General features: G+C 55.3%; 7 protein-coding genes across 7 annotated transcripts; 2 read left to right on the top strand and 5 right to left on the bottom strand.

Annotated features, from left to right (window-relative positions):
- Positions 1-355: 355 nt before the first annotated feature.
- TRIREDRAFT_79931 (uncharacterized protein) lies at positions 356-4189 on the bottom strand (the record flags this gene model as incomplete). The annotated part of the gene is made up of 3 exons (XM_006967163.1): positions 3929-4189; positions 3149-3798; positions 356-3058 (listed from the first exon to the last, which is right to left on the bottom strand). Exons 1-3 carry the CDS (start codon positions 4182-4184, stop codon positions 356-358), a joined length of 3609 nt encoding a protein of 1202 aa, XP_006967225.1. The 5' UTR covers positions 4185-4189.
- A 3691-nt stretch (positions 4190-7880) lies between these two features.
- On the top strand, positions 7881-9520 carry TRIREDRAFT_122882 (uncharacterized protein). Its single transcript, XM_006967247.1, has 5 exons — positions 7881-7922; positions 8152-8445; positions 8500-8582; positions 8643-9295; positions 9364-9520. The coding sequence occupies exons 2-5, from the start codon at positions 8223-8225 to the stop codon at positions 9380-9382; spliced, it is 978 nt and encodes a 325-aa protein (XP_006967309.1). The 5' UTR covers positions 7881-7922; positions 8152-8222; the 3' UTR covers positions 9383-9520.
- A 69-nt stretch (positions 9521-9589) lies between these two features.
- Positions 9590-11464, bottom strand: TRIREDRAFT_50160 (uncharacterized protein). The gene is made up of 3 exons (XM_006967162.1): positions 11147-11464; positions 10936-11089; positions 9590-10867 (listed from the first exon to the last, which is right to left on the bottom strand). The coding sequence occupies exons 1-3, from the start codon at positions 11233-11235 to the stop codon at positions 9854-9856; spliced, it is 1257 nt and encodes a 418-aa protein (XP_006967224.1). The 5' UTR covers positions 11236-11464; the 3' UTR covers positions 9590-9853.
- Positions 11465-12133: 669 nt separating this feature from the next.
- Positions 12134-15007, top strand: TRIREDRAFT_109512 (uncharacterized protein; the record flags this gene model as incomplete). The annotated part of the gene is made up of 4 exons (XM_006967246.1): positions 12134-12253; positions 12323-12649; positions 13104-13252; positions 13291-15007. The coding sequence occupies 4 exons, from the start codon at positions 12134-12136 to the stop codon at positions 15005-15007; spliced, it is 2313 nt and encodes a 770-aa protein (XP_006967308.1).
- Positions 15008-15343: 336 nt separating this feature from the next.
- On the bottom strand, positions 15344-16517 carry TRIREDRAFT_4843 (uncharacterized protein; the record flags this gene model as incomplete). The annotated part of the gene is made up of 2 exons (XM_006967082.1): positions 15344-16246; positions 16473-16517. 2 exons carry the CDS (start codon positions 16515-16517, stop codon positions 15344-15346), a joined length of 948 nt encoding a protein of 315 aa, XP_006967144.1.
- Positions 16518-17565: 1048 nt separating this feature from the next.
- Positions 17566-19009, bottom strand: TRIREDRAFT_65286 (uncharacterized protein; the record flags this gene model as incomplete). The annotated part of the gene is made up of 5 exons (XM_006967161.1): positions 17566-17847; positions 17924-17980; positions 18032-18253; positions 18314-18531; positions 18592-19009. 5 exons carry the CDS (start codon positions 19007-19009, stop codon positions 17566-17568), a joined length of 1197 nt encoding a protein of 398 aa, XP_006967223.1.
- Positions 19010-19993: 984 nt separating this feature from the next.
- On the bottom strand, positions 19994-21576 carry TRIREDRAFT_65360 (uncharacterized protein; the record flags this gene model as incomplete). Its single annotated transcript, XM_006967160.1, has 2 exons — positions 19994-21371; positions 21425-21576. 2 exons carry the CDS (start codon positions 21574-21576, stop codon positions 19994-19996), a joined length of 1530 nt encoding a protein of 509 aa, XP_006967222.1.
- Between the last annotated feature and the right edge of the window lie 3830 nt (positions 21577-25406).

Below are 25406 nucleotides of genomic sequence, written 5' to 3'. Positions count from 1 at the left end.
CAAAACCTCAGGCACCCAAATGGTCGCCAAAATATGAATATATACAAGTTCCTCAAGGGGGTATCAAAGTAAATATCAGGCCAGACAAATCATGTCTGTAGCTGTTTTGCCGAAAATTCCAACTCTTCGCTTGCCAGTCATCAAAATGTCAAGAAAAGGCTTCGCTTCTTTTCATCCTGCTTCCCTTCATATCTTGCCTCAGGCCTCTCGTTTCTCTGCATCATCATGATTGACTCGTGAAATCCACCTCGCTCCAAATAAAACGAACGTCCCGAACGAAAAGACAAGAAAGAAAGGAAGGAAAAGTGCCAAAGATAAGATCAAAAAAAAAAGAAAAAGCCAGCGCACGCTACGCTCACACAACTCCAACTCCGTTATCCTCCAACGTCTCGTCCCACCCCCCCGTCTGCAGCAGCCACTCCCCCGTGCGCTCCTTGACCGCCGTCATCGCCGCCCCCAGCGAGCTGTCCCACTGGTCCTGCACCAGCCGGACCTTGTCCTTGAGGTCCTCCGTCAGCCGCCGGTTCTCAACCTCCCTCATCTGCTGCGCGCGCAGCTCCCGGTCCTCGGGCCGGATCGGCGTGCCGTCCGCTTCGGCGAGCTGCGTCGCCAGCACCCGCGCCTTGGCGTTGACGACGGCCTCCTTGACCTCGTGCAGGAGGCACAGCTGGTTCGTGTGCGCCTCGATGAACTGGTACGTGCTCTTCTCGGCGTGGAGAAGCAGGCTGTACAGGTACTGCAGCGGGTGCTCGTGATACGCGGGGTTCTCCTCGTACTCTGACGCCGGGATCTGCACCCCGAAGCCCTCCAGGTCCATCGGGATGCTGTCCAGGAGCCCGCACAGCGGTGGAGCAATGTCCCAAAACGCCGACAGTTGCAGCTCGATGCCTCGCGCTACCGCCTCCTCCATCACCGACCTGAACTCGCGCGCCCGGTTCAGCACCTCGTTGGCATACGCATACTCCCGCTTCTCCGCGTCCTCTCTGAAAAAGGCCTCGGCCGACTTGAGCTTCTCGGCGTTTCCAGACAATCGATACGGCGTCAGCACAACGTCGCGATAGCGAGCGTTGCGGTCGGAGAGCAAGTCGTAGATGGCCCGGTGCAGCGATTCGCGCTGCTCAAAGATCCATTTCAGGAGCGTCAGCTTCTCCAGCAGCTCCGGCTTGTCGTCTCCCTCTTCTTGCGGCATGTCGGCGTCGATCTCGCTGCTGTCAAACAGGTGGCGGGCCAGCTCGTCAAACAGCTCGGTTGCTCGAGAGATGCGCTCCGTCAAGATGTCGTTCAGCGGCAGCACCACCTGGTTCTGAAAGTGCTCGTACTCCAGCTTTTCCACCTCCTTCTTCTTGTCCTTTTCCTGTTCGTTAAAGTCCGACTCAATCGCCGCAGCATCAGCGTAGCCCAGATTCCCCAAGCTAATCTCCTTCTGCAGATTTGATCTCAAAGCTTGGCGGCGCTCTGCTGCCGCCTTGGAAGCATCTTCACGGCGTCGGAGACTATCCGCGGCAAATCGCTTCTTTGATCCTTCAATTTCCGCCAGCTCGCTCAGAGATCGCACCGACGCGCGGATCGAGGCCAGCTCGGGGTGGTTGTTATTCACCGCAGGGTGATGCCTCGGATAAGGAGGCGGCATGGTCACGAGTCTGGAAACGTCCAAGAGGCCACGCCTGTTGGTTGCCGTGGACGGCGTAGAAGCCACAGAAGTGCTCGACTGCTGAGGAGTCCACACCTCTCCCTGATCATGCCAGCCCGTCTTTTCCGGGGGATACTCCGACGCAGAGAATTGCTCGCTGGTGGGCACATAGTGCGGCGTCGTCTGTTCCTCAATCCACTGGTCCTTGGGGACGCCCATATACTTGGATTCTCGCTTCGATCTTTCGAGTCCGCTGCGATTCGGGTCGCCATTCGAGTCCGTCTCCCACCAACGGCTGGGAGGTCTCCCTCGTGAGCTGCCGTTTTCGTGATTGTCGCTCACGCTCATGCTAAGGATAGGAGACAATGATGGCATGTAATTTGCGGCACCGCCCCAGTTGGGAGGTTGTTTTATCCCAGGAGACGGTGGCAGGCTGGCTGATGCGGGTGCCGAGCTCGATGAATCGTCCACTTGGTGTACAGAGCTGACAGAGCCCCTGTGAGAACGGTTGGGTTCCGAAGATCCTGGCGTCCAGTCACCCACGGATTGGGAGGTTATCGACTCTCGTCGGATCGAGTCCATCGGGCGGAACAAGTCACGGCTCAGGTCGAAGATTTCCGATCCCATGGCTCCAATGGCCGCAGAGTATCTCTCACGCCGTATCCTAGACTCGGTGACTATAAAGTCTGAAAAGAGACGAACCCGGTCCGCGTCAGTTGCAGCCGAGGCTTCCTTGATGGCAAACGATCGGAATCTCTCAATGGACCCCGTTGCAAATTCCGCCGCGCTTTGGTTCACAATCATGTCCTTTGACGGCAACGCCGCCGTAGACGAAGACAGGCGTGATGCCTCTGCAATGACTGACCCAGATGCAGACCTGGTCTGAGGCGGCGGCGTTGGCAAAGACTTCGGCACGCTACCTTGGCTTCCGCCGCCTTGCCGGTACGGCTTGGCCAGTGTCGGCGAAAACGGTGGTGTTGCGACTTCACGATGCAGCAACGTGGCCGAGTCTGGTGCTCGTGGGGTCGAATTGCGAGAGTCGTGCTGCCCTGATGATTCGCCGGTAAGGGGCTGGTCCATCGGGGCTTTACCGTTGCTCCGGGGAGTCGCCTTGCCGAGCGTGAGCTTGCGAGCCAGGCCGCTGCCATTCGCAGGGACAACAATGTCGGCAATCTGCTGCACCTGTATCGTACTGTCAACAGAACCCCGCGATTCATGCCGGGTGCGACTCTCGCTTCTCCTTTGCAAGATGGTCTTGTCGTGGCGCACGGCCTTTGCACGGTTGAGGCCACTCGCGCTGCCTGAAGAGTTCAGGGGCGGTTGGATGGGCTCGGCAGGATGGCTGGCGCTCCTTGTATCAATTGTCAGGTTGGGGGATCGCCCTTTCGGCGGCGGGATTGGCTGCGGCAGCTGCAGCTGTTGTGACGACTCGCCGGTTTGAAGCGGCGCCAGAGGAGGTAACTGTCCCGACGAGGCCAAAGCCTGCGGTGGAGCGGCAGAAGGCGTATCACTGTCAACCCAATCCGCCGGCGTTGGGGGGACGGGTCCAAGAGACGATATGCCGGACGGCGGGGGCCGGCGCGTCGGCGGAGAGATGATGGGGACATTGTTCCTGTCCATGCCCTGCACGCTTTGCGACCTGCTCGACGACGGCGGTGGTCCCGGTGGGGGTGGCGGAAGAGGCATTCCAGGCTCCCATCTTGTCTGAGAAGTAGATCGAGAGCGAGCAGATGTCGGAGTATCGATGGCGCCAGTGGAGGCGGCTCTGCGAGATGCTGGGGGAACGGCGTCGACGTTGACGATAGAGATAGACGCAGCATCTTGCGCGTGGAAATAGGCCGGTCCAACGCTCCGTCTTGAAGCAGAATGAACTGGCTCTGGTGAGTTGGATGATTCAGTGTCTCTCCGTCTTCCCAGAGACGCCAGCGCAAACAAGCGCTCTCGTGAACTTCCCCTGCCACTGGCGCCCGGCGGCGGAGGAAACGAGCGAGTAGCAGCCGGTGGCTCGGGAGAGGGCCGGTGGCCCAGCAGGCTAGAGAAGCGCGACGGAGGAGCAACGACCACTTGCGCCGGCGCGTAGTCGAAGGCCATGGTGACAGGACGGGGCTGCTGCTGCTGCTGCTGCATGTTTCTCCTCGGCGTGTAAGGCGGAGGGGGAGGGGGAGAAGCTGTCATTTTGAGTCTGGTCAGCAAACACAAGTCCGTCCGTCCGTCTCGCTTTGCCTACTATCCAGGTCCAACATCAAGACAGGCAGGACATGAATAGTAGGAGAATAGAAAATTAGAAACTGTCCCCACCCTGAGCTTCACTGCCAACAAGCGAAAGCGGCCGTTCCGTCGCCGCCATGGCCGCTGGCGAAGCTACCCATTCCTGGGGGTTGTACGGCAGGATGGCGCTGGCCGGCGTGTGTATCGCCTGCACTTGAGAGGAAGCCATGGACACGGCGGATATGGGCGAGACGAGCTGGTTGCCGTAGCCCGCCAGAGACGAGGTTGAGAGCGGATGGAGGGCATGGCGAAGACGCGCGGGATCACGGGGAGAGGTGGAAGACATATTGGCTCGAGCTTCCCGAGGCCCAGCCGCCCTTGCGGTCTCTCCCAGTTCGGTGACCCTTGACCTAAGGGGGTGGGAGAGAGGGGAGGGGGGGCGAGAGGCTTGCTGAGGAGTGCTATGAGGCGTTTCGGACGGCAGGTGAAGGATTGGATCTGGCGATGGGCCACCCCAGGTCGGGGCCTGATGTCAAGACTAATCGGCGCACCAACTGGGAGGCGGTATAAGACCAGGCAGTTCTTTGTTTCGTTCTGCGTTCTATTTGGAGGTCCAGCCTGGCCATGCCCGGATCCACCACAGCATCGACTTCAGGTGGGATAGAAATCCCGGCCTGGCAAGGAGCGCTCGGATTGGCGACAAGAGGCCGAGGAGGGGGGAAGAGCTGGAACTGCTAGCGAGGCGACAAGGAGGCCGGCTACCACCATATGCGAGCACATGTACGGACGAGGTAGCATGGACAAGCATATGCAGGCAGACACGGGCAGCCGATAGTAGGTACCTAAGGTATAGTAGGTAGTAGTCTGGGAAGCCAACGAAGGAATCCAGGACGGAAGAATCTGCAGGCGATCAGACACGGGCGAGTCGCACGGCATCCCGCGGTGGGAAGAGGGAGCGAGCCGCGCCTGAGCAGGTACATGTCGGCACTGCGCAGTCTAGCGTGGCCTTGGGGTACCGGACCGGGCACTACTGAGGTACAGCAGTACCGAACCACCAGCACGAGCGACTAAAAGCATCGTTCGAGAGCGGGCGAGAAACAGCCCGGCAGAGAGCAGCAGCGACAGGCGAGGCAGCATTTGATGGTGATGGCGAGATGTGCTTGGCTGGCGCGAGTCGCTGGTCCCTTGTAGCAAGCGGCGCGCTAAACCGTTGAGGCCCCGCCAAGGGCCTGTAGCGCCTGTGCGCGAATCCCTCTCGGGCTGTCCAGGTACCTGCGACTTGATGTTGAGAATCCTCAACTGTCGGGTCCATGCTGGCTGCCCTCAGTGCAACCCTCCAGCTCCTGTCCAGTGCTTTCTTTCAGTGTCACCGAACCTATCGAAACCCCCTGTAACCACCTGCTGGACCTGACGCTTCGGGGTGGCGAGATCAAGGCCGTCAAGCTTCCTCGCTGAAGGATTCCAGCCCAGGGCATGCAGCGCCGAATTGGTGAGTCGCCTTCAGGCACGTATGTATCCGGGTGTTGCACGAGAGATGCCAGGGACGGAGATGCTAAGGCGTGTGATGGGATGTGACGACAAGGGGGCCGCGTCTTTCTCAAAGAGCCATCATGGCGAAAATGCCTGCCGTTCTTGCATGCTACGGACTCTCAGTTACAGATTGATTGGCGTTTTAGGCCATGAAACATGAGTCGTCTTCTAGTGCTGTACTGTTTGTGGTTCGTCTCAGCTTGTGCAAGCATGATGCGGCTCCATCCAGAAGCGGCAAGCTGCAGAGGAGAGCACACAGACGTGTGAGCACATGCCCGAGAAGCGATGCCATCACCAACACTTGAAGCTGTGCCGAAGCTGCCTGCATCTTCTCTCCATGCTGCAACATTACTCCGTACCTGTAATCAATGAGGTACCTACAGCCGACCAAGTACTCGGTACGCCGTGCCTGCCACTAAACATGCGACCGCCCCTGCGTGGATCGCGCCTTTTTTTTTTTTTTCGCCCTCTTTTTCTGCTTTGGACGCGACTTTATTGACCGACAAACGGCTCTCGTTGGCTGGAAAGCAGCAACTTGCGCTACTAAGCGCCGGCAGCCATTCGAACCACATGTGTTGCCTAATATAGCGCCCAATCACAGCCGCCGTTGGGGATCCAGACTCCAAGAATAGATCGGCTCTCCCACCCCCACACAATTTCTGCATCGTTGGAGCAACAAAGAACGAGGGGGGGGGGAAACATTGATTAATGAGCGGCTTGAAGAAGGCTTTCGATATTGTTTTGGTTGTTGGCTCTTATTATCCCGTGGACGTGCACATATGCAAAGCACATTGAAGATTTATTGTTTCCCTTAATCTCCTTTGCCGGAGGACAAAGCGTTAATACTGCAGCCTCCCTCTCTCGGCAGTTGATGGGTGCCGGGCTCGGAGAACCGCCGGCATAAAGTTAACGATCCTTGACCTCCGTATGCCCCTCCTCGGCAAGATTGCATAGGCAGATCATGGCAAGCAAAACCTCCCAAGCCCTTCCACTTTGGAACCACTCATAAGGGATTTGTGGGCTTTTTGCTCCGACGACCAACTCATGTGCTCTCCGCAGCAAGTGCTCCGAGGCCGTCAAGTCAATAGTACGCTGCTGTTATTTTAGACACCCGTGCTTAGAAGTCTTGCTCACAGCGTTGGATGCGGATGAGGGAGGTCAGCAAGCCTTCATTCATTGGGTCTGCAGGCTAGCACCAGCGATGGCCCAGCAGTCGGCAGGTCTACGGGTCTGACTTTCAGCTTGCCGTACATTGCCCGCAGAAGTCGAGGGCTGACCTGTAGTACTATTACTATGTCCCCGCCGCTTGGTGAGCTTGATGCTCAGTATAAGTCGAGGCGGGCAGTCTCGCACGCCCTAGTACTGGTAGAAGGCTGCGGCGGGACGGCAGGAACAAGTTGCTTTGATGGAGGCAACGTAAGCAGTAAATATTTTTGCAGGTAATCACGCATCGAGACTATCACAATGCGCCTGCGGCAACTGATCCAGCAGGCGCTCGAATGTGAACGTCTGAGTATAGGGTAGGTGCGAAGCATATGTTGACCCGCACCAATGCGCTTGTAAGGAAGAGACGGCGTCGTGAAACGTTGAAAGAGGGTGGTTAGGCGGTCCCTCAGGTTGAAATACACAGGATGTTCGAACCTAGAGAAGTGTAGCCGTACAAAAATTCTGCCGGAGAGTCAGAATTGTCGATTGTTGAAGAAGGCCGATGATCTGATCCCATTGTCCGCTTACTCGTTCATGCTGTGCCTTGCACATGCCCGAATAGGTAACCATGGACCACTCTAGAAGAATGGTTCAATCAGTAACTCGCCAATTCTTGAAACGGAAATTGTGATGTAATCCCCATGAGTTGCATGGTCTCTCCTCGGACTGCACATTGACCTGCTGGTACCTATCATAGCGTATCATGTCACGCCTCAAGAATCCTGAAGCCCGACATCTCCTGGACCGCTCTGGGTGGATGACTTGAAGCTTCCCAAGTCTTCCAATCTGCCTGCAAAAAGAGCTGGGCGGATGCATCGGATGACGTGCGCATTCCAAGCTACCAGTTTGCTCAAGACGGCTGATGGCCAATCGGAGCATCTCCCTGGCATCTCCAGATGCAGGTTCAGCTGGGTCAAGGTGCCAAAAGCCCAGAAAATGTTACCAATCAACAGAGCGATCGAGCCTTTCTGGTCACGTTCTTCCGTCTTCCCAATGCTCAATCAACCGGCATCACATGTCGTCTGGATACAACAGATGCTTGAAACAACGGAAGCTCTAAGCTGACATGCGCATGGGGTCCGCAGGCGTGCCTGAGGCCATTCGCGAATCATGATGGCCAATGTGGCTTACGTAACCCATGAGGCTGCGTTGACTAGCCAATAGCCCCGCTTTCCTGCTGGTGGGGACGAGGCTCATAAAATTCTAGAGGCTTCTGAAGCTCTCTCTCTCTTCTCTTCTTTTTCTCCTTCTTCAAGCAGCTCCCCTCTGCTTCGAAACCACCACTTTCTCTCCCAAGTCTAATCTTCTGTTTCATGCTCTTCTTCGTTGCTCTACCTTAATCAATACGGTACGTTGACCCCCCAATGTCTCCCTTACTGCTTCCAATGTACACGCCAAAACCCCTTTCATGATGAAATACCAGCTGGCACCAGTCATAGAGTGATTTGTACTCCCTTTCAGTGATGACCAAAATTGCTGTGGTCTCAGACCACTTCTGAACCTCATTTGGCCAACTACATGCTTGTTCTTCTACTCAGTCTTTGCTCGGCATTGATGCTAATCCTGCGACTGAATAGGACATTGCCCGCTGCGCGGACGACCGCTGAGAATCTTTTCTTTCTTTAATACCCAAGCCTAACCTTGCAAGATGGTTCTGCACAACCCCAACAACTGGCACTGGGTGAACAAGGATGCGTCTGCTTGGACGAAAGACTGGTTTGGCGAGAACCTGACCAAGCTCGAGGTGGAAGATGGAGATGTCAAGGCTAGGATCACCAAGGTCCAGAGCATGACCGGCGACGTGGATGTCAGCCAGCGCAAGGGAAAGGTCATCACCATCTTCGACGTTAAGCTTGTACTGGAGTACACTGGTATGGTAGACCTCAATATCCTCGGTGAAGGCGTCTGAGGCTGACCTCTCCCAGGGTCCACTGCCGATATCGACGAGGTCTCAGGGAACATTACCATCCCTGAGATTGCCCACGACACGGATGAGGACGACTACGTGGTATGTAAAGGCTGCCCCATTGGTTCTTGTATAACACGCCGCTAACGCGATTGCCTCAAGTTCGAGATCGACATCTTCTCCGAGTCAAAAGAGAAGCAGCCCGTCAAGGATCTTGTGCGATCAAAACTCGTTCCTCAGCTGCGAAAGGAGTTTCAGAAACTGGCTGGTGCCTTGATCACGGAGCACGGAAAGGACATCCAGCATGCGCCTGACTCTAATCCCTCCAGCGGCTTCTCTACCCCGAGAACCCTTCCTCAGCCTGTGCCAAAGGCTGGAACCTCAACCTCTACTTCTCACACCAGCAGCTCCGGCGTCGTCAACACGGTGACAGTGCGTGACGACCAGGAGTTCCGCACCACTGCCGAGGAGCTGTATCAGACATTTGTCGACCCCCAGCGGTTGGCTGCCTTTACCCGGTCGCCACCCAAGGTCTTCGAGGGAGCGAAGCCTGGAGGCAAGTTTGAGCTTTTTGACGGCAACGTCTCGGGAGAGTATCTTGAGCTGGAAAAGCCCAAGAAGATTGTCCAGAGCTGGCGACTGAACCAGTGGCCGGCCGGTCACTACTCGAAGCTCAACATTGAGTTTGACCAGAACGACGTCGACCACGTCACCGTCATGCGGGTCACTTGGGAGGGTGTCCCCGTCGGTCAGGAAGACGTTACCCGACGTAACTGGGGCGAGTATTACGTCAAGAGCATTAAGCAGACCTTTGGGTAAGTCTCGTCGTGTTACAAAATCGCTACAGCCATCCAAGATTCGTTGCTAATTGTTGTTTGACCAGATTCGGTACCATTCTGTAATAACCACGACAACTCGATTGGAAATACCAGCAACAACTCACTTTTGATCAATGCACTTAACCGAGGGTAGAGATGGGGTCGGCGTCTCTGCTATTGGTGGCGGATGGATATACACTTTATTGCTCTTGGTAGGTCTATACAAGGCCTAGATGCGTGAGGATACGACGAACATGAATCATGATATGTAGATACAAAGAAACCAAGCAAAAAAAAAAAAAAATGAAGAAAACACACTTATAACATCTTCAAAAAATATTCCAATAACTTCCCATCTTGATGATTGTGAACACGTTCTGCAAATATCGAAAAGAATGTAAGAGAACATGAAGAGAGGAGAAGTCCATCTTCCCGGAAGAAAACACAATACTTTGTCGTACACGGCGGGATCATCAACAGGCCAGACGCTATGAGTACAACAGCACCGCTTTCGAGTCTTGATGCTCAAGAAATGACAACGACATCCGTGTGCCCCTACTGAGGGTATCCAGACTTGGCGGATATACTCCTTCCCCGCGGTCGACGCTCCGTAAGGGGCTCCCCCGTTCCGTCGCCAAAAGTGTAGTTGGAGAAGAAGATGTCGCCGAGGTTATGCAAAAAGCCCATGTCATATATATTGTCGACGTCGTTCAGGTCCCAGACATGCTCCCACTCGCCCTGGCCGGCAAAGTTTCTCTCCTGGCTTGGCGGCTGCGCGTCCTGAGTCGTGAGTATGATGTGTTCCGGCGACGAGGGCCATCGAGGACAGGGGGGCTCCAGACGTCTGTTGCGCGGCCGGTCGGGGGCCAAGGGGCGCCAGAAGGCGTAGCCGTCTCTCATGTCCTCCTTATAATCGGTCCACTTCATGGATTCGTTGGTCGTGGTGCCGCAGTAGACGAGGAACAGCGTGTAGAGGAAGAGGGCCCAGATGAGGGGTGCGGTGAGGAGGGCGAGGAGGGTGGACGCGCCCATGCGGATGTCGCCGTGGAGGCCCCAGCCCCAGATGGCGAGGTAGCGGTGGAAGTCCATGTCCCTGGCGGGCCAGAGCGTAAAGGTCGGGTAGTCCTCCCTGATCTTGGCCGTGAGCAGGCAGAGGCCCAGCAGGCCGCCGTAGGTGACGAGGATGCACGTCGACAGGAGCAGGAGCAGGAACCAGTGGTGGTTGCCGTAGCCGACGCACGAGTTGATGAAGACGCAGTGGTGGTCGGCGCGGGCGATGCAGCGCTTGCAGATGTCGCAGTGCTTGGAGCGCGGCGGCTTGAGGAAGCGACAGGTGCGGCACTCGTTGCCCGGGTGGAAGAGGGCGTAGTCGTAGGGGTAGAGGGACATGTGGTAGGCGTGGTTCTCGCGCGTGATGTAGCCCGGGTCTGCGGAGCAGGCGAGGTAGAGGAAGACGTAGGGCATCAGGACGGTGACGAGGGCGGTGGACTGCGCCAAGAGGCTGATTCTGGGCAAGACGGCAGGCAGATACATGTACTCAGACACGGTCATGATTAACAGAAAGAAGATCTGTATGAGAGTCAGTCTGAGAGCAAACAAACATCTATAGTAGGGGGAAAATGCTGCAGCCAACGTACCACGATGGTTGGATGGCGGTCATACATGAGACGGCGGTAGAGCCATGCCAGCGATCCGGTCACCCGCCCCGAGGTGAGCGTCTGGTCTATACGCAAGACTGCATTGGGGATATATACCCAGATCAACTTGTGTAGCCAAGCCATGGGTGTGTTCCTGTAGAGCATAATGTTAGTGAAGCCCGTCTGAGGAGGATGCGGACGCTGCACTCACTTCAAAGCGGGAAGCCTGCCGAAGAAGGTGACGAAGACCACAAAGCATATGGCTAGGATGATGATGAGTATCTGCTTGAGTACATCCATCGTGACAAATTGCTTATGTGTTGGTGATATGTCATGACCTCATAACAAGAGGCATCTGTTGAGTCGCAGGCAGAGAGCGTGAGCTTTCTGGTCATATACCTATGACGAGGAGTCTACTGCCGAGAGGCCGGTTCTCTTATGTAACATGCGCTCGCTTCCGATCCGTGAACGAGAGAGTATAGAAGGAAAGACGAAATAAAAAGAGCAACGCCCGTGTACTGCTGCGCACCTAAAAGAAAAAGCAAATGCGCAAATGAAGCAAGTAAAGAGAAGACTGTGGTTGGGTTACGCAGCCAAACCTCCAGCTGTCACCAGCCTTTCCCCCAGCTGAAGCAAAATCAGCGGCGTTATTCGGCCGTGGTGGTGTTATCGTTATCGCGGGTCTTCCCTCTTCCTTTTCAAAACCCCGATAGTTGCCTAGTCCGAAGCGAAGCTTGGGGAAGTACTAGTAAGTTCTACCCCCTCGGCCATGGCAGCCACGTGACTGCGCGACCTTGAGCACGCGTCTCATCTCATGGATTGGTGAATGGCTTTTGAGAGCATCAATGATGCGAAACGATGATGAAAGGGAAGGAATATCGTGAGAGAATGAGTGAGGTATATCATTGATATATGACAATTCCGCAGTCAGATTATTCTGTGCTGTTGGAGGCGAGTTCCGCTCCTTGTACTTCGTCCTTCTCCTTCCCGCTCTGCGTCATCTCAAAGAAAGGTACCGAGACTGTCGCACTCAAACTCACAACAATTGCCGTCAACGAAACTTGCCAGCGCAACGACACTCTTCATTCACTCGAGCATGCTTTGATGGGCGCATGGAAAATCATATTCAACTCGATCAGCTGAGGGTGAACGCGACAAAAGAACTACGCTCAAAAACAGTGCGCGACAATCGATTGCCATGGCATCGCATATCACGTATGACGGAGTGACAGGGTCGGGAGGCAACATCTTTGGAGGCATCAAGTTCTGGGTTTCTGTCAGCGTTCCTCAACGGTCCAGCATCATCGAAAAGATCGAGGTACGTAGATATATATTGTCTTACAAGCCGCCGAAGCAGCTGCTGATCCTCTTTTCTCGTCTCTCCCAGAGCAATGGCGGCGTTGTGGTCCCTCGTGAGAAAGACGCAGACATGCTCATCGCGGACCACGCCAAGAAGAACTCGCCGCCAGAATCGTACTCGTGGAAGTTCATCACGGACTCTGTCAACGCAGGCATCATCCAGGTGGAAGACAAGTACCTCAACGGACAGGTTCCCAGTGCTTCCACTGCGCGTCGGTCGATTCTCGCAGGGCCTCATGCCAGGAAGACTCGGACGCCATTCACGACGCACGACGACGCCCTCATTGCCAAGTATGTCCTTAAGGAGGGCATCAACACGGCTGGCAATGTACTGTACATGAAGCTGGAAGACGAGGTATGTCCGCATCACTTGGCTCACCGCTCCCCTTTTCAAACAAGGCAAACTAACCAAGCCTAGTATCCCCATCATCCTTGGCAGTCGTGGAGGGCTCGTTGGGTGAAGGCCTTGTCCTTCAAATCGGATGAAGAACTGAAGCGGTTGGCGAGACTGGCTAATGTGAACTCGCACAACGCACCGACTACTGCGGAACACACCACCAGGATACACCAACGGGAGGAACGGCCGCAGGCCCCTCGGGCTAATGCTGACTCCAGCGCGGGCAGGGAACCTTCTCGGAATCGTACCCAGCCCTCACCTAGAGTTTCTAGAGTTTCCACAAGCGAAGCAGCTCTGCGCCCAGAGGCACTATCCCCGACACGTCCTCCTGGGAGAAACCGCACGGAAGACGCGGTTCATGAACCAAGTGGCGATGCAGTTGAAGAAGGGACATCTCAATACCACGATGCAGCTGGCTTGGACGAGTCAGCCGCTTTCGAGGAACAAGAGGCAGTGGAAAATGAACGCCAAGGAGAACACGAAGCCCACGATCGCGGACAAGAAGAGGCTGGAGCAGAGCCGGAAGACCAACAGGAAGAGGAAGACACACAAGACGATGATGTTAGCATTGATGGGGGCCCGTCATCATTCTCGGAAAGGGATCAGTTCTTCAGCGACCTCCGGGACTACTGCGAAGCCAACGACAAGAGGCTGCACACAAGATGCGTGATTGAGGATCACGAGGTCGACCTGTTTGACCTGTATCAAGCTGTCAGCGCGCAGTCTGTCCCCCTAGATGAGGTGGACTGGAAGCAGGTGGCGGAAGCCGTGGGCCTTGGCCGCTCTCAACGCAAGGAAGTCACCGCTGGCTTGTTGGAGTCAAGCTACAATCGCTACCTTGGAGACTTTGTAGAGGCCATGATGAGCTTCGAAGACAACGAGGAAGATCCTGACGAGGACATTACGGAAGAAGATAGAGTTGTTTCCGGAGACGAAGAAACTGCCAACAACTCGACAACACCACAGTCCTCCCAGCATAATCGCGTATTGTCTTCCAAGGTGAGCGGTCCCGGCGAGTCAAACTCGAGAAAGAGGTTGCCGGATGAGCGGCCGTCAACGCCAGAAAGAATGCCCAAGCGGAGGCGGACGATGCATACGGAGATTCCGATGACCCCCGAGGACAAGCTGAGGACCACTGCGCGTCTGTCTGCACCGTTATCGGCACCAGGTAATCTGCAGAGGATCACAGACGAAGAACAAGCGGAGACTGGAGAGCCGTCGCAAAGGACTCCTCGACAACAACCACCCGCCGAAGAATCGTTTGACACGACCCCCTCTCAACAACTGCGGAGCGAGACTGAATTGGTCGTGAACCCCGAACATGCCGAAACCCCTACTCTCTACTTTAGTCCAACGGCAGCACGCCTCGGCCAGAGAAACGATGGACGACTCGAAACCATACAAGAGGGAGTCCCGTCTACGTATACGCCGATAAGAAGGCCGCCCAAGAAACGCACGCTACCGGCCTCTTTCGAAGAGGCTCAGTCGCCGCGTTCTCGGGAACAGCGAAGAAGCCAACTGAGGGAGGAGTTGGAAAGACGGCGCCAACAGCAGCGCCAACAACAACAACAGGAGCAGCGACAACAACAACAGCAGCAGCAGGAAGAGCAGCAGCAGGAAGAGCAGCAGCAGGAAGAGCAGCAGCAGGAAGAGCAGCAGCAGGAAGAGCAGCAGCAGGAAGAGCAGCAGCAGGAAGAGCAGCAGCAGGAAGAGCAGCAGCAGGAAGAGCAGCAGCAGGAAGAGCAGCAACGAGATGAAAGGCAACGACGAGATGAGCGGCAGGCACACGAACAAGACCGAGGCCGCACACCACAACAACAGCCGGACAATGGACAGGAGCAGCGGCCGCAGCAGTTGCGACAAGAGGCAACCGGCCCAAGCAACCCAGACGAACAGGATGTTGAGGCAAATGTTGAGGAGAACAAGGAGGAGTTTAGGAGATGCAAAAAGGACTACCTTAGCCGGGGCTATAAGAAACACGAAATCATCGAGGCCATGCGCCGCACCACCATGACCCCCGGCGAGGTCATGGACATTGTCATAGAGAGCCTCCGGGCCGGCCGCGGCGTCCCAGACAACTACGAGGGCATCTGGACGGACCGCGACGACTCCCAGCTGAGGTACGTCGTCCGCGTCGGCGGGCTGGAGCGCATGCCGGGGGACGATCCCGAGGGACGTCGGCGCAAGGAGAAGGCGCAGAAGATGCTGGATCGGCTCCTGCACAAGCACGGCGAGGCGAGGGTCGAGCTGCGCAGGAAGTTTCTAAGGGAGGTGGCGCTGGCGGAGCAGGAGATGGAGAGGGGGCTGCGGGCCTAGGGGGGGAGCCTCGAGCGTTCTCTTTCTTTCTACGCCTTTATTGTTTCGTTATTATGAGGGCCACGATATAGTGCGTGTCCCCTATGTTTTTGTGCTCTTTCGGCCGGTTTCATCTTGCGAGGAATAAGGGCGAAAAGGAGCGGAGGAAATTCATGCGTTTCACATGTTTCTCATTCATGCGGAGAGACTGTCCATGGGAGATGTAACGATCCATCACTCACAGTCATCTTTTCATGAACCTCTCGTTGGCGACCAGTGTATACATCCACATCCACATATATCCATATATATATACAGACTTACAATGATCCATCTCGATCCCTCTCGAAAGCGCCATCACTCCCTCTTACACAAAGTATGCGCATAATGCCACCCCTCCGTCGCAATGTCCGCCCTCACCTTGTACACCTCCTCCGCAATGTCCAACACCTTGCCATCCACATCCACCACGCTCATCGCCTCCTCAACGCCCAGCTTCCCCAGCGCGCCCTGCAGCGGCATCGCAACCTGCGTCAGCCCAATGAACTCGGTGCCCTCCTCATCTTTCCCGCTCGTCCCGCTGCCCAGCGGCGCGCCAGTGTTGCAGAAGACGAAGCCGCAGGTATTCTCAAAGGCCCGCGCAACCGCAACATTCTCAAGAAACAAGCGCTCGCACTCGGGATTCACCTCGGCGCCAATGTCCCCGCCATCGCTGTTGAGCCAAAAGGTAGGACAAATGACGAACCTCGCCCCGTCGGCGACCAGCGCGCGACACGCCTCGGGAAAGGCCAGGTCCCAGCAGATAATCAGCCCCATGCGTCCCCACGGCGTGTCAAACGCCCGGTGAGGCGTCAGCCCGTCGGCCGTCAGGTGCGCCCTCTCCGGATGCCACAGGTTCTTCTTCTGGTACCGCCCCAGCAGCGCGCCGTCCGGCCCGATAAAGTACGCCGCGTTGGCGATGCCTTCAGTCTTCTCTGTTGTCGCTCCGGACGCTGCATCGTGACCGCTCTCGTCGTCTTCGGCCGCGGCGATCGGCTCCAGGATCGTGCCGGGCGCAATCGCGATGCCCAGCTCCTTGGCCAGCGCCTGGTACCGCGCGAGGTACGGCGCCGACTCCTTCGCCGCGGCGAGGAGGATCTTGCTCTCGGGCTTCCAGGACGAGAGGTGGTATTCCGGCAGGACGGCGAGGTGGGCGCCCTGGGAGGCGGCTTTGCGGATGTACGACTCGGCGCGGGCAAAGTTGCCGGCGATGTCGAGCGGCTAAACACACATGTCGTAGACAAGGTTAGTTAGCCCTCTGTGAATTGACCTTGAAGCTTCATCGCTTTTTCTTCTTCTTTTTGCGCAGGTGAGAGGATAGCAGGGGCAGAAGGGCAGCTGCAAAAGCAAGGGACCTGCTGGTGGCATGGGAAGCTGCAGAAGAGTTGCCGAGGCTGAGGCTGGAAGGCGCCCAACCCAAACCAAGCAAAAGAGCTCTCAAACTCACCTTGGAGTACAGCTGAATCAGCGCAATCTTCAAATTCGACGCCATCTTGTCTTCTCTTCTTCTCCTTTTGATTCAATTGACCACAACAGACGTTACACAAGCACACCTTTTCTCGGCAAGAAGACGCAGGTTCAAGAGAAAAGACCACAAAGGTGTCTTGCTTCCTCCTCCTCCTTTAAATTCTTATCGACCCGTTTTCAGCCCAAGGCTAAAAGGCTCCGTCCATTCAATATTGCCCTCTCTTGATAATCATGCCTACTAAATCAGAGATTCCCCAGATAATGGGCCACCGAAAACCGGCGACCGAGATGACATAGGCTGCGGAGAAGGCGTCGCGGCTGTCCAATTGCGCGGCTGCTTATGAACCCCGCGAACTACAACTCGGTCGCTAGCTGTGTTGAATCGTTTCTCTTATCAAATCTTCGCGGAGGCTCGAGTCAGGTTCAGAGCTAACAGCTTCAGACGCCGTTCCGTGTTACCCATTCTCCATATACTACCACGGAGTGATTACACTCAACTGCCCGCTCAGAGGCTGGAGTCTATCATCATCATACGGAACAGATCGGAAGCCTGGCTATAATTAGCTATCTGGGGATGATCTTGGCTGTGTTGCCCACTGCCCACGACGACCCTAGATGCTTGCCTCCCTCTTAACCCATAAAACTCCGTCTCAATAACCGTTGGTAAAACTTGCCTGGAACCTCCACGGAAATACTAAATCGAAAACGCCAACGCCAGAGTCTCAATGTCCCATATACCATGATCCCAATATCCCTTGATATCCCTTGCTGACGTAAACAGCAACCATATAGTTTTTTACGTATAACTTTCTCTTAACCAAGCTTATGCGACCTCGTTGAGCTTGATTTGGTGAATATGGGCATGCCTAAACGAATCTCTAGCGTAATTATCCTCGTCTGATGCTGCAGTCGAATTGGAATCCATTCGAACAGGTGGCTTGTTGGTAGGCGTAAAGGCCGTGTAAATATCGTTTCCGTAATGTTTGGCGATGGATACACCCAAGCCGGCCATCTCTCCTAAATAGTTGGCGGCTGTCAGTACTTCAATCAGCGTCCGCGATACCACTTTAGTCTCACTCACCGAGACCGATGAGTACAACATTTCTCATCGCGGAAGGTGGCAGTCCGTACGAGCCGACGACCAAAGACGTGAGTGGGCAAAAGACATAAGGCCACCAAGACCCCCAACCAAAGCTGTTGTAAATGGAGCTGCGGAGAGTAACGGCCGTGGTTGAGGCTGCATCGAGAATGTCCATCAACTCCGAAGCTGTTTGCTGAGCATTGTTAAGCCGTTCCTTATGGGCTTTGTGCTTGACCAGCAAAGAGTCGGCTAGGCCTTCGAGCTTTTGCATGCCCTATCGAGTTTGCATCAGTGATTCGTGCTTCCTTTGCCTCCTTCCAGTATGGGACCTGTCAACGCGGGCAACTCACCGTCTCAATCTTCTCCTGTCTCAATGCAACAGCTGCAGCGGCGGACTGCGAGATCTCCTAGCCAAACACGGTCAGCAAGGCAAAACTCCATGTGCCAATGTAACCTACAATCTCTCGGCGCAAAGAAGTAGACGAGGCAACTGCTGCAGCCAGCGCTGCCAGTATGACATCAACCTCGCTAGTGATTCGTAGAGTAACCTCTTGTAAAGAGGCCTCGTGAGAAGTTGCCAATTCGCGATTCTGCTTCTGCGCCACCCCAACCAGCATGGCCAGTAGCGTTTGTAGTTGCCTTGCGTCGTCAAGTCCGTGAGTGACAAAGTCCGCCGATTGCTGTAAGTTCTGTCAGCGGCTGACTTGAGCGCCATTCTATTCATAAAGTCCATTCCTTACCTGCACGTTGTGGACGATTTGATCCTTGAAAAGTGCATCCAGCTGAATGATGCCATCTTGCAGGTCCTTCATCCGAGGCTTTAGACTCTCCATAGTAGCCCCGGCTTCTTGAAACATGTGGTTCATCGATCGAAGCCGCTCCTCCATCTCTTCTTCGAGCTGAGTGGTCAGCTTGGCGAGAATGCTCGTCAGCCTTTGGTGGACTCGGATGTTTTGGTCTGGGATCGTGTTAGCTGTGTCGCTATTCCAATGTAGCTAGATATCACTGATAACCCGACCCTTTTCGTTGTCCGCGCGAGCTGCCTCGCAGAATCGCAAAGCCTTGTGGCGGTAGCTCACCCAAGTATTCCAGGCTGAGTCCGACTGTGCCAGGCCCTCGAGACAGGCATCAATCTCGAGTGTCGTTACGTGGAGATGAGGCTTGTTTGGTGGAGGCATTCTAGCCAAGACCGACTCTTGGAACTTGGAACAGGAGGATGGAATAATGAAGTTACCCCTTTCCAGGTCGCATATAGCCAAGCTTGCAGCATATGAATCGATAAAATCACGAGCAGCTCGTCCAGTGTCGGTCATGATCGTTGCCTCATCCCGGCCATCGAGCAGTTGACAGTTGTTCACCAGAAGAAGGGCCGCAGTACGATGACAGAGGGGTTCTGATTCCAGCTCCTGAAGCTCGTTGAGCGCAGTGGCATACATGGCAGGCAGCTCCGAGTTATCGAACCTGTGGCTGCTCGCTGAGTCGCTCATAGACAACGGCAAGCCGGCGGAATTCACGAGTTCTAGAGACAAGTCAGCGTACATCCGACGTCTGCAATTGTATGACGGGTGTGAACTGCAACTTACTGTTTCTTCCCTTACTGCCTCCCCATGAGAAGCCCAAGGTTCCAATGGGGAGAAAGAGGGCGATTTGCAAGGTCCGTATAATGAACGCCATGGTTGATATCATTATCTCGGAACCGACAGTCACGCAACCCCTGAGATGAGTTGCAGACTGTGAACGCTCACGAGGGATGTGTCTTCTTGCGATTTCTGCCCTTGATTCAGGCTCGAGTCGGGTTCTTATAGCCAGATCTGTGGCTTTGCCTGGTCATCAAGGTTTTGGGCGAGCGCGGAAACGAATCGCGGGCGGAACCTTGTATTGATTGCGTTAGAGCGGCGGCGCAAGGAGGAGCTGCTGGTGCCTCGTTATGTTGTGCATGGACTCTGTGAGGGTTCTCCCACTTGATTCCGACAGTGTGTTTGGCAGCTCTGTGTCTTGCGCAAATCATGGTGGAAACAAGGAGAAGAGGCACAAACACGGTGAACTTGGGCATTGGGAAAGCATCGCGCTCGTGCCTGCCTTTTCACGCCAGCGGCTGTCAGTTGCACCTGCCACAGGCAAGCGGGTGCACAACGGCCCGGCGCTCCTTCCTTATCTACCCTTTCGGAGACTCCCTGTCACTGACTGATTTGAAACTGGCTCTGACCTCATCACTCTGGCCTGATCAACGCGATGGCGTGGCATGGGAAACGTTGCATCACAGCATCACAGCATCATCGCTGCGACTTGCTTCCTCCTGGTCAGTGAATCATGGAGTAAATCCCCAGAAATATCAACGTTAAGCAACGGCTATCGCGCATCTCTGACAGCTGCAAAACGCACAAGTATCTCGTCACTGAGAACTGGTGCCCTCGATCGCCTCACATCACCACTTTGAGCCGACTCAGCATCTTCACCTCTTCCGCCCTTGGCCGGACGATGCCCTTCGGTGCGGTCGCTGGCTCGAGAACGTGAACCGGCATCACACGATCGTTCTTCTCTGGAACAGAAAGCCTTCCCCCATCAGGGGCCACCCAGTCAACTCCATGGATAAATATGGCGACGAACGCCAGAATCTCATTCGTGGCAAATTCGCGGCCAGGGCACAGCGTCTTCCCGCCGCCAAACCCCCTAAACGCCGCTGGATGAAAGCCATGGCCTTTGCCCTTCTGCCTGAGGAACCTGTCGGGGTTGAACTCATCAACGTCTTGGCCCCAGATCGTGCTCCTTCCATGGATGGCCCCGCCAGAGATCTGAACAACAGCGCCCTTCTTGAGGAAGTACCTGTCAGCCAGCATCGTATCCTCCTTGATCATCCGCACAGAGAAATTTTCCGACCCGACGCGTAGGCATTCTCGGTAGACGGCAAGTAGTGTTGTGCATGTTTCTTTAACTGCTGTGATGCTCAGCGTATCTGGTCCCGAGCGCTGGCAACTGACTTCGAGCGCTTGGCGAATTTCCTGACGCACTCGAGCAAGAAGGATTTCGTTCGCAAAAATCCTCAATGCTACCCAGAACGTCGTCGTTGTAGCGTTTACGATGCCTGCGAATAGAAACGACAGCGCCGAGCGGGCCGTCATGTCGGTACTCATGCCATATTCCTTCTCGATCCGCGCTCTGCCCTTGACGATTGATGTGGCCTCTTCCAGATAGCCGGCTTCGAGATACTTGCGGAACGCCGCTGTCAGTCTCTCACGGCCGGCATATGCCTTGGGAACTGTGAGGGATGGGAAGATTCCGATAAGCAAACCCCCGAGGCCATGATCGAATGCCCAAAAATCATGCGCCAGGTCAGGCTCTTCGGCAATGGGATTATGAGGCCCAAAGAACGCCTTTGCGGTGCCGACGGTGACCATATGACGGACCCAGGCCAAAAGATCAACCGGGCCAGGTACCGAGCCCGTGGCGTCAGTTGTCACGTCGATTGTCTCGAGCAGCTGAAAGCATAACTCCTGCACGGCCTCACAGCTTAACGCATTCACATAGTCACCTGGCCCAAATGAGGTATACACCAAGTCATGGACGTCGGCAAAGAATCCCCGTGGCTCCCCCGGTTCTGGATCCAGGTTCTGACTGATTACATGGTATGTTTTCTGATCCAGTCCAAGAACCCGCTTGGTTATCTCGGGCAGCAGAGGCGTCATTGACAATGTCTTGGTGTTGCGCTGGACACTAGCGGCTAACGAAGGCTCTGTAACGACATATATTCGAGAGCCCGGCACTGGCAGAGTCAGGATTGGCTCTTGTGGATAGCATAGCCTGACAGAACCATTAGCCCTCTTCATTCGTCGAAGGCTGGATCCAAACCTAACCCAAGGCGCTTGATGTAGCGACCGCCATACACCACCATGCCCAGCAGATGGCCTATGACGGGAATCCATGGCTGGACCACCGTTGGCTCGCTTGGATGCAGCTTTCTCCCTGACGTGTAGCGGAGGGCGAAAGACAGAGTTAGCAAGCCCATGATGATTGTGGCTGAATTTATAGACCACTTCTCAATATCGAACAGCGCCATCGTTCGTGCCGGCGCCAATTCTCTTGGAGGTATGATATAGGTTCTCCACGGAAAGACTCTTGAGTTCGTTTTCCTCCCCGTTACTCATGAAGAACGAACCGACCGAGAGTGGGAAATTAGGCCAGCCAAACCACGGGGTCTGTTGGGCGGCAAGGCGTTTGCTTCTTCAAATGATGGATCTCATGCCGTGAGATGTCACTGATAGCACGTCTAGTCTCAGGGCTGACGCTGGACAGACGTCGTTTGTCGAGATGCAGGGCGGGGTTGGCATCCTGCAGGGGCGTTACGGCATTGGGATGCCTCGCCAGTCTATCATTGGTCAGTTGCTCCTCGCCGCAGAACGGTCAGGCGGAGAAGCTTTTCCGGCCAATGGCCCTCCTATGACAGCTGACAGAGCTCATACTTGTATCCCTGGTCTTGAGTTCCGTAACTGCCTGCTGAACGGTGACAGGGCGGAAAGCGTGGGATTCCAGGAACGGCGCTCGGTCAGAGAGTCTTTTTGCTCTGCCGCGTCAACGGTCAAAGACTCTCGGAAAGGCACCAGGTCATTTGTCGGACGGAAACCTGAGGGCCTCGAAAGCAAGTAACGCCATGTTGTCAGTGCTAGCAATACCTAGGTTCCTCGATAATACATACCTATGTCGTATCCGCATTCGACACGGGTATGACTAGTCATTGCCATGGGCAAGTGGGGGGGATATTTCGATTCGATGCCGCCGTGAAGTGGAGGGTCTAGGCGAAGCCCTGAAAAGTCATAGTGTCGGCGGCATGCGTGTAAACCCTGGCTCACCGAAGTTGTCTCTCCGCTTTCGCCCTTGAGCCAGCCTCTGCCTGTCTTTGTTTTCTTCCTTGTTTCCTCTTTCCCCTTCTCGCTCATCCACGGGTGGCGTGCCGGGCGTTGTCAGCCGCTGTCCTTGACGCCCTGAACAATAGGCTTACTATCTGATACTTTGGGATTGCGCGTGCAAAGAACTGCTGGTTATCGGGAGGGCATGGCCTCTTAGGGACACCGACTATTTTTGCGGGTCCCCCTTTATGCTTATACCCCGGGCCAGACCTATCAAGTCATGAAGACAACCGGCGTCACGAGAACATCTCTGCGGCGAGCAAAGAAAGGACACCGAGCCTCGTCGACTTGGCAAGTGAGGCCCCTGTGAAACTCGCAAGAGGCCATATCCATGATTTATTCCCGGCCCCCCTTTTCATCTTTCGGCACACACAAGCATTGTTACAGACGGGAACGAAAAGCTCATTCATTGGTGCCGCCGCTCCTCAAGATCACTCCACTCCTGCAGAAAACTCGGAGCTGAGGCCATTGCTGCTGCTCCGCCCCCCGGGGGGGCCACGGCCAGGTCGCCGGGACGGGAGGCCGGGATTTACGGGGGCGTAACCGGGAGAGACTGGGAGGGACATGTGCGTGCAGGTGGACAAGCAGTGGTCTTGCGGCCACATCGGGTACTTTCAGATCCGGTGGTGTGAGAAGCTGTTCAATGGATGCAAAGGGACGTCGGCCGCGCACGACATCATCTACGAGCCGCAGGAGTGCAGCGACTGCCTCCGTCGGAAGACGCTGCCCAAGCCTTTCGTTGCGAAGTGAGGTCTCTGGATTTCGCAGTATAGTGGAGGGGGGTTCCTTGACGAGCAGTTGGTCCCGAGTCGAGAAGCAATTTCGAATAGCAATCGGATTCTCTTGGGCGAGACGACGCAAAGAGGTTTGGATATCCTCTGATTTGCATATTGTGGGGGAATAATATGTGAAGATCTTATTCGGCATGATGATGTCGGCGGCTGATACGATAGCAAGTGTGATGAGATACCATGGCTTCAGGCATCGAATAGGGGGTTCATGGGGTCTACGGAGGTTCTTTGGCGTTTGTTAACTCTGGATAGACAAGCTTGTTGCCCTGCTGTAGCAACAGGCAATTTACTTTGGTTGAATCTGACAAAGTCTACAAGCCAAGTTGACTGCCGCTTTTACCGGCCACATCCTGCAGCTGTGACTTGGAAAAGAGTTGCCAAGTGACCTACTGTACGCATTCTGTGATCTATTACATATATGGCATGCTTGACATGGTAACCAATATTGCTCTCAAACAAGCATTCTGGAGCTCAGACTCCGCGCCGGGTCTCTTCAGGGGTGGTGGCTGGTCGATACGGTATTCGCCACTCTTTGATATTGCCATCTGGAAGCAGCCTCGGCACAGATCGAACTGCACGTGGGAGGCATCGTTGGGCGGCAATCTGAAAGGAGCGGAATCCCAAAGTGGTAGCCGAGGAGGAGATAAGTTGTCATATCCATGTTCGACACATCGTATCCTGGGAGACATTTCTTATGCGGCGTCCAAGTGACAGAGGCCGTTGATTGGAAGCCCTCAGCACTAGACACTCGTGTCCTCGTAGTCTGTATATTATGCTGCGGGGAACATCTTGGTCCATCCACAGGCAGTGCTCGCCGTTCGGAGTTGGTGTTGTGGAGTTGTCGAGGGTCGACTAATGTTAGTTCCTGTGCCCGTATATGCAGATCTAGGAGACAGAGAGAGCGAGAGAGAGGCAGCACGATAGGCCATTGCCCGAGAAGTCATCTCGATCCGCATACGCGTAGAAGCAGCTGGTTCCGTCGGGTCCAACGGGGCTCTGGGTGACCACCGACGCAGCTCGGTCCGTGTAACTGGGCAAATATAGGCTCGACGAAGCTCGGAGATGCCACGACATTGGGCCTAGATTCTGCATGGAACCCATTGATAGTCGCCACGACGAGAGAGAGAAAGGGGGACAGCGAAAGAGACCGTCACATGGCCCCAGGTATACTGGAGACCGGCGGGAATGGATTCAGGCTTGTTTGGCCACACAGCGTCTTGCTCATCAGCTTGAACAAACGCCCATCCATTGCTGCTGTCTGACAACGCAGAAGCGCCCAGTTGTGTGATTGCCCTCCTTTGATCGTAGTAGCCACGGGGTCATGAGAAGCGAGCCGAGGATCTGGGGCCCAAGGTATGTATGTGGTGCTTGGTCCGGACATTTTGATTGTTCAACCTCAGCGCATCAAACGCACGCACTCGTGTGCCACCACAAGGTCACACAAGGCCCCTGCTCCTTTTTTTCTCTCCTTTCCTTTCCTTTCCTCCTAGATAGGTAGATAGACGCTGCTGCATCACTGGCCTTCGTTGGTCGCCATCTGCCGCACTGTCAGCAGTGAGTGGAAATGGGCCCATAATCGCGACTGAGGCCATCCCTCGTCTTGTATCTTGCTATGCTATTCGATGGTGGCGAGACCTGATCATATCAGAGCTCGACAGATGGTGAAGACGGGCAGAAAGGGGAGCGAAAGCTGAAAAATACTTAAGCAGCAGCTGTTCCCCGTACGTTCGTGGAGATGGCAAGAGCAGCCGGCCGCGGGGAGTCTGGAGCAGGAGCCGCAGCTGCGTAGCTGCCGGTTGCTGCTGCCCATCTGCCCAGGTTCGTTTGCGCCGGATCCGTCCAAATATCTCCTGATAAATGCGGCCACTTTTCCCTCATGCTCGTCCTTTTTTATTCCCCGAAGCGCAGCAAACGAGCAGCAAGAGCAAAGAGCAGAGCAGAAAGTCGCCTCATCTCGGGCGCCGCCTTGCCTAACGGGGTAGCAATAAGCCCATCGACACCGACGGCGGGCGGCGGGCTGGCCAATCAGCGGCGCGCGGTGCTGTTCCTTTGGCCCTTGGAGCCTTGGGGAATCATACGATGTCTGAGCAGCCAATTCTTGCATTCTTCCCACATGCATGGCATCCCATGGCGCAGGGTCC

This window comes from Trichoderma reesei (assembly GCF_000167675.1).
Source record: "Trichoderma reesei QM6a unplaced genomic scaffold TRIREscaffold_16, whole genome shotgun sequence".
Taxonomy (NCBI): domain Eukaryota; kingdom Fungi; phylum Ascomycota; class Sordariomycetes; order Hypocreales; family Hypocreaceae; genus Trichoderma; species Trichoderma reesei.
Note: the sequence above shows the minus strand (reverse complement) of the source record. Positions and strands in the feature narration are given on the sequence as shown.

Bases quoted from the DNA above. Each gene is read 5' to 3' on its own strand.
- TRIREDRAFT_122882 (XM_006967247.1), top strand. From the start codon at position 8,223: ATGGTTCTGCACAACCCCAACAACTGGCACTGGGTGAACAAGGATGCG. The intron at 8,446-8,499 runs GTATGGTAGACC...GACCTCTCCCAG, and splicing joins GCTTGTACTGGAGTACACTG to GGTCCACTGCCGATATCGAC. The intron at 8,583-8,642 runs GTATGTAAAGGC...GATTGCCTCAAG, and splicing joins CGGATGAGGACGACTACGTG to TTCGAGATCGACATCTTCTC.
- TRIREDRAFT_50160 (XM_006967162.1), bottom strand. From the start codon at position 11,235: ATGGATGTACTCAAGCAGATACTCATCATCATCCTAGCCATATGCTTT. The intron at 11,090-11,146 runs GTGAGTGCAGCG...TATGCTCTACAG, and splicing joins GGCAGGCTTCCCGCTTTGAA to GAACACACCCATGGCTTGGC. The intron at 10,868-10,935 runs GTACGTTGGCTG...ACTCTCATACAG, and splicing joins ACCGCCATCCAACCATCGTG to ATCTTCTTTCTGTTAATCAT.